Raw genomic sequence first — 7,500 nt, forward strand, 5'->3', positions numbered from 1 at the left:
AAGAGAAATCTACGCAGTTCCACTACCCTCTCGATCCTAAGAAAATACGCGCAGAAGGCTCTATACACAAAGACACTACTTACCAGGGGAGTGACAGGCAAGACTTTTACCGACACGGAAAAAAAAAAAAAAAAAAAAACGAAAAAAAAAAAAAAAAAGAAAACAAACAAACTAAACGTAGACCTCGACTGGGTTTGCCTTATAAGGCAACCCAGTAAAAAAATAATCTACCCATTTTCCGACTGGGATGCCTACGGCAACCCAGTAAAAAAAGGAAAGTACTTTTTGCAATTCAAGAGAAGATATTGTCTGTGGCACTTGTCTTTCTTTTTTTATTGCCATCTCCTTTTGGACTTTATGGTGTCATTTGGTCACATTTAATTTGTAAAACAACAGTGCCAACTTAATAGAGTAAAAAAAAAAAGCAAACGTAAATTTAAAACCTTGAGCTATTTGTGCTCTCAGATTCCCTCGAACGATCAGCTCGAGTTACGAGTGCTTTTTCCTGCATCCTTTCCCAGGGTGTCTGCTTGCAAGTGCACGAACCGTACATCTAAATCTAACGCTGTAGTTGTGTCATTTTAGTTTCAGATCTAGAAAAAAGTTTGGAGAATGCAAGGAAAGAAATCGCAGCTTCACCCCCTCCGACTGCAGTCGCACCTCCTCCCCCACCGCCGCCGCCACCACCCCCTCCCCCAACGCAGCTAATCAAGTGAGTGATGTATTTGAGAAAGAGGTTGTCGGTGACCCATTCATAACTCCAAGGAAATGACCCTTTTTGCGGTTGTGGTTGCCGGAATTACCAAGCATATTGGTGAAAGCGATACAAACCATTAAGTTTCTTATGTGATTGTGGACTAGTGAGAATTGAAAGTGCTCGCTTGAATTTACCATTTTATGAGGTCATTATGCCATTCATTGACGAAGTCACCGACCAAACACCTGGGAAATAGCATATTGAGGATAAGCAGCCCGTAGTGCTCATTCACCGCAGGGGCGTAGCCAGGATTTTGCAAGGGGGGGGGGGGGGGGAGGTACACTGTCACACAGAGGCTACAGATAAGATTGTGGCGTTTTCGCCACCTGAATATTCTACGTTGTTTCCTTAAAAAAAAAGGGGGGGGGGGTCACGGGCAGGACCCTTCTCTTGATGCGCAGTGGGTTCTGTTCTAGTTGCTTAGGTCACGGTTCTCCCATACAAACCTAATCAGCTTGGTTAATAAGAGTTTTATTATATGGCCAAACAAGAGGTTACAATACAAGGACAAAAAAGGCGCTTAACGTGCACGGGCCGTGCTTGCTGCCAGTTTGGTTACGGAGATAAAAATTTTGGACTCTGCAAGGTCGAGCTCTTTGGCAGTTATCTTTTCATTTGCTTTACAGACTCTTTCAATGAGTCACGAATTTTCGTCCGTGCGCTAAGGTCGCGTCTAGTTTTTGGAGTTCTGCGCTTGCAAAAACTCAACCTCTTTCGGCAAAGAGACCCTGGGAACGAGATTGGCAAAAACTTATAATTTGGATTTCATCATTCCTCCTAGCTTTCGCGGCTGGACTTAAGTTTGTCACTAATTGGGGACACCACTGTACAGAAATCAAATCAAATCAACTCATCTGAAATCATAGGTTGGTTTTTAAGGAGAGAGAAAAACCAGAGTACCCGGAGAAAAACATCTCTAGGAGCAGAATAAGGAACCAACAAAGTTAACCTATTTTGCCTCCACTACTCAACCGGACACCCGGGCTAGATGATATATGGACACGTTAGCCATCCAAGCCACCATGCCATTTATTAAACAATGGAATTGGTACAAGAACATTTACGCATAACTGTATTATAAAGAAAAGAGAAATGCACCAGAGCCGGACACGCGGCTCTTGTGCACACTCGCTAACTACAAACCTAAATCCCACAAACCACTGACTGCGCACCTAACACGGCTCAACCATACCTCTGATACCTGCCGGCAAGATTCAATTTATGCTAATTGTTTCATTATCACAAATCACATAACCCTTGTGACGCTGGGAATCGAAGCTGGGCCACATTGGTGGTTGGTGCGTGGCGAGTGCTGTTACCACTGCGCCATCCCTCTCCTCAAATGGCAGGTTTAAATTAATTAAACTTTAAATTTGAAATTGCGGGTAATGCAGCTGATTCAACGCTCGATGTTGAAAGAACAAGTTCAGTATGGGCAATTTGTAAGATTCTTTACGGTGTATCGCTTTCTTAACGTTTTAGTTTTTTAAAATGTTGCGCGATCTGTTTGGAAAATACTTGGACGTCTTCAGTGCAACGGATCTTTTTGAAGATGTTGCTACGAACTCTGTCAGAGCGCGAAATCTGGTGTTTGCATTGATTGGGGGTGAATGAAACAACTTTGCTGTTTCCTCCACTCTCCCCGTTTTCTCGAGTGCGCCAGCGTCGATATTAATAAATTACTAATTTAAGTTTGCGTTTTTGTGTGTGCAGAAAATTCATTAATATTGTTGGGTCAAAGAAAAAGAAGGATAGCTTAAAAAGGAATAAAGGTGAGTGGCAACGTTTCGGCAGCTTTTGTCAAGTTAGTGTAATAGGAATTTAAAGCGAGGCTTACAGCAATGGAAACATAACTTTACATTGTCATCGATTGAGTATGTCGCCTTACTTCAAGCTCGCTCAAATTTTCCAAGGTGGGCGAAGCATCCTATAACTCGATAGACAAAAAGGGGTTTAAAATGAATGAAGAGGAAAGCATAAGCAAGGGCGACGACGACAACAGCTACAGGAAGGTTATCTAAAATTAGAAAACAGTCCTAAGAAAATACGCTCGCTGATTGGTGTTTCTATAACTCGATTGCGACACAGAACTAGCACGAGCTGTTGACGTGGTGATGGCGCGAGCAAAGAGAATTTACATTTTGATAATTAGAGTTAACAAGTTGCTTTCCTTTTTCTCGTCGCGTTGTTTTCTAAAAGAAATAGAAAACATATACTCCGTGTTTCTATCGAGTTATAGAAACACTCGTGAAAGTTTAAGGGAACTTGAATAACAGCATTTCTTGTTCTCCCAAACTTTCACTCGTGTTTCTATAACTCGATAGAAACACGGTACGTGTTTTCTATTTCTTAAATATTATATCCAGTTGTTGTAATAATTTCGCGATTATTCCAAGTCTTTTGGCATTGAAAGTGTGTATCACATTCCAGCAAGTGAAACTGGTATGAGTGTTGTAGACGTTTGAGGAGAAAATTGAATTGTTATCGTGAAGTGCTCGTGTCTTTCACATAACCTCAAATTTGGTAATGTCACGTCGTTGTGCAAGGCGGGAACAGCTAAGAAATGTACCGAAGTTAGGTCGGAAGGGCGTGCAAAGCCTTTGTTTTTTTTTCTTTTTCAAGCCTATTGTTTCACGGCGTTCTCGTAGCCGTCGTCGTCTTTGCTTGATTAAGCTCCCTAGAAACACCGGGAAAGATAATCTTTTTTTGTATGCTGACCTTGAAGTTGTCCTTTTTATGTTGTTGATTTGATGATTACGGTTTAGCCAGCGAATACAGCCGACTCGCATCGCCCTGGCCGCTTGCAGCGTTCGGGCGAGAGAGACGTCTGCGTCTCAGCGAACACTGCAATCGGACGGGGTTATGTGCGTCGGCTGTATTCGCAGGGTAATTTTTTTTTACCGTGGTCTATCGACCACTTATTTATTTTTCTAAGGTTTTACAAATTTTCAATGTCAGTCCTAAGGTTTACAATATTTCTAAGTCATTCCAGTGAAAATTTACAAGTTTATCCGATAAAAAGCAAAGTTCGCTGTTCAAATATTCCTGAGTCCAGTCCAATGTTTCAAAGCTGTTCCAAAACAAATTCAGCAACGTGGTGCGGGAAAACGCGGTGAAAAAACTTGATTCTAGTTCAGCAGGGGCGTATGAAGTAGAATAAAGTTAAAACAAAGTTGAAACCAGATGAAAAACTTGTATTTCCAGCACAAATGGCGATCGAACAGCAAGATCGACCAAGTCACGGTTCTATACGGTAAACAAGAGGGTATCCAAAAATCGATTACGGTTCAGAAATGCTTTAAACTGTGTGCTGCATCTTCAGCACGGTTATTTTTCTTCACCGTTTTTCTCCGTTGCCTTAGCGGTGGTTGTGGTAGCAACACCACGAAGCCAAAAAATGAGGCGTACTTAGGCGCACTCTGTAGCTACAGAACAACAACATCCAAGTGATCTGGTGACGTAATTCGGAAGACTGGGGAGAAGAATTTTAACGCCGTATCCCACAAACGCGTGCGACCTTGTTTTCGAATTCAACATGGCAAAGGCGAGATTAGAGCTCGTCGGGTCTACTTGAATTTTCATTCAGTAACAGGAAATGTGGTAGACACGGAATGATCTGTTGAGTTTTGGCGATGGAAATACTGCAGAGAGTTTGGAAACAACACCTAAGGCCGCGCGCGGTTGTGGGATACGGCGTTAAAATTTTTCTTCCCAGTCCTACAAATTACGTCACCAGATCACCTAGATAAAATAACCATACTGGGGGTTTTGACGTCGGTGTGAGCATAGACCTCTTTTATAATGGCGGCCAAATAAAATATTCTTCTGTTTTAATGCTAATAAGCCTTTCTAGCCTCGCTACGACGCCCAAATTTGAAAAGAATTTTTGTTTCAAAATGAGAGCAGTAGGTCTAATTAACATAAAGACAAAAGAATGTCAATTTAAAAGGGAAAAAGGACTGGCTCATGACAGTTTAAGAGCATTTCTTACATTTTGGTTGAACTGGGTCATGATTTCAAACACTGGTTTAATAGTTGAATAAATGATTATTTTGACATTACTGTCCAAGAAAATTTGCTAAAATTTTGGTCACGGAATTGTTCAAAAGGTCATGGAAAGTCATGGAATTTTAACAGGTCAAATGTGTACGAACCCTGTCAAAGTGGTCGCCATTTTTAAAAGTGGTCTATTAAAGCTGCCAATCTTTCGGCTATTAACCCAACGAAGGCTTCTCGAGAGAATTGTCCTTTCCAACCGCTAGTAACTGTTATTGAACTGTATTAAAAGCTGATATGGCTCATACTTTTTCTTTTTGATAAATTGACTAAAAAAATTTTGTTCTGCGGCAGGTCCAAAAGACCCTCTCGCCAACGCGATGTCGGAGATGATGCAAAGAATAAAGAGCGGAAATTTGCAACTCAAGCCTGTTAGAAGTGTACGTATCATTAAGATAAAATGAAGCTGGAGCTCCGTTCGTCGGAGCGACTAAGAGCCTCATCACATGATCCCGGTTGACCGGGCGGGCGGGACGAGACGAGACGAGACGAGAAAAGGTGACGGAACTATTCAGGCATGAAATCTGGCAAGCGAGCTCGAGACTTGAGAGGATTGTTCGTTTTTATTGGTTCTAGAAACTTTAATATCCATGTTTCTGGACCATGGCGTTGACTATCAGACGGAATGATTCCGAATTATTGCCCCCGAGGACGCAACCTAGAAGCCCTCGCGTAAAGAGAAAAAATGTGGAAATTAATATGTAAATTGGTAGATATTGAAAAGGGGAAAGCAATCTCGATTTGCTCAACCGTGCGCGCAAGGTCGTATCGGTATTGCTTAACGGGGCGCGCAAGGTGGTATTGGTATTGTTCACCGAGTTCGCGAGGTGTTCTGGGTAACTTGAGTCACGAGGCAGAAAGTTACAAGGAACATCGATATCGAAGGTTCAGCATAGCGATTGAAGATGCGTAATTTTCGAATATTTACATCGATTCCTTTTACTTTGAAAAGCAAAGATTACAGTAGTATCTGATACTGAGAAAATCATCTTGCCTGGGTCAGAAATCGATTTTTCAGACACAAATCATAAACAGGGGCGACGCTTTGTCAAACGTAAAGGAAATCAGACTGAACTCGACAGACCCGGTCACAAACTGCTACTTGACGCAACCTCAGAAAGCAAAAGCATAGTCTCAGTATCAACATTTTCAAACAATCTTCGATCATTTTTACAACAGTTATTCACAGATCATAATAAACAGCGACCCGAATACAATAAGCGAGTTTTGTTCCTATTTCATGGTATTTCAAGGTACCGTGGAAAGAATACCCTGGCTGCCAGAGGTTTTTCTCTCTCAGAGCGACATCGAGGAAAAACCTCTGGTACAGGCCGTTGAGTTCTTTGAGAAGGCCAGTCCAATGGACTGCCGCTTCATATTCCCAGAATCAGATTTTGACCCTAGCAATAGACCATTTTCGAATTCTCACGGCTGGACTGGATCTAGCATGAAATGGAGGCTAATGCGGGCAAATATTTTCAAATGCAAATTAATTGCCCACATGAGCCTATATTTCATGCTAGATCTAGTCTAACTGTTAGAATACGAAACTGGCCTATTCGATTGGTTCCAGGAACTTGTCAGTTCTGACGAGTACTCTGATTGGTTTAGCGACAGAAAGTAGTTCAACAGGTTTTCAATTGCTGTCAACCAGATTTCTCGTGGCCGTAACAATGCTTCTTGGTTTGCAAACTGAAGCCTGTAAATGCGCGGCCCACCCTGCTGCTTAATATAATGATATTTCGAGAATGATGTATCATCGCGCATTACAAAACAGAGTTTTAAAATCGCAGAAAGGTTTTCCTTCCTTTCCCACCCTAACCTCCGCATTTTTTGTAGAAGAATAAGGATTCACGCTCCCAATGGCGGCTTCATGTCTTGCTAGTGCCGCTCTGCCGTCTTGGTTAAACAGTTTCTCGCGAGGATAAACTATCTGGCGCAGTAGCTTAGTTTAAAAACCTGTTTACTTGGGCGCGTACGCGGTGTGAATGTTGCAAATCTGAACCACGCTTAAACTATACTAGTTTAATGTGATTTTCTTAGTGTCAGCGTTGTTTTTGTTTATTTGAGATTCAACAAGTTTTTCGGTTGTTGGTTCTCTATAGCTTGTATGTTCTCGAGTTCATTGGTTCTCTACTCTGCACTGAGAGGTTTTCTCCGGGTACTTTGGTTTTCCCTCTCCTCAAAAACCAGCATTTTATTTTATTTGCGTTAATGTGTTGATTTCAGTTTAAGTAAAGCCTCTGCTTACGAGCCAGAAGGCCCAATCAGGCCGGCACTTATCTCCGGTTTCATTAGCATGAAGCGACTAGGAGTATTTCTACTCCCCCCTGGATGGGAGGCTAGTCCATCGCATGATTTCAGTTTACAGTGGCTTAAATTAGTGCTTCCGCGCTACTGAGAAGACTGGACGCTTAAATAAAGTTCCTTTCCTTTCTCGTCTTCTTAAACACGAAGACGCACTATCAAGGGGGTCGCTTCACGCTCTGTTTTTGTTCGAGTTCATTCAAGGCCGATTGATTATCCAAGATGGTGAGCAACAAACAGCAACACAGACGGAACCCCTAAAACATTTTTCTAGCGCGAGAAAAAGGGACTGGGAATTAAAAAAAAGAAGGACAGATGACATTTTATGACTCATTACGGACTCATTGCCATAAGGGGGCTTTTTTATTGCACAAATTATC

General features: G+C 41.9%; 1 protein-coding gene across 1 annotated transcript in view; it reads left to right on the forward strand.

The window, feature by feature from the left end:
- LOC138043604 (shootin-1-like) overlaps window positions 1-7,500 on the forward strand; it is a 42,107-nt gene that overhangs the window by 29,151 nt on the left and 5,456 nt on the right. The window contains exons 13-15 of the mRNA XM_068889954.1: window positions 586-712; window positions 2,471-2,529; window positions 5,108-5,193. Coding sequence (XP_068746055.1) covers window positions 586-712; window positions 2,471-2,529; window positions 5,108-5,193 — 272 coding nt within the window. The remainder of the gene's footprint in view (window positions 1-585; window positions 713-2,470; window positions 2,530-5,107; window positions 5,194-7,500) is intronic.

The sequence above is a fragment of the Montipora capricornis genome, chromosome 3, assembly GCF_036669925.1.
Source record: "Montipora capricornis isolate CH-2021 chromosome 3, ASM3666992v2, whole genome shotgun sequence".
NCBI lineage: Eukaryota > Metazoa > Cnidaria > Anthozoa > Scleractinia > Acroporidae > Montipora > Montipora capricornis.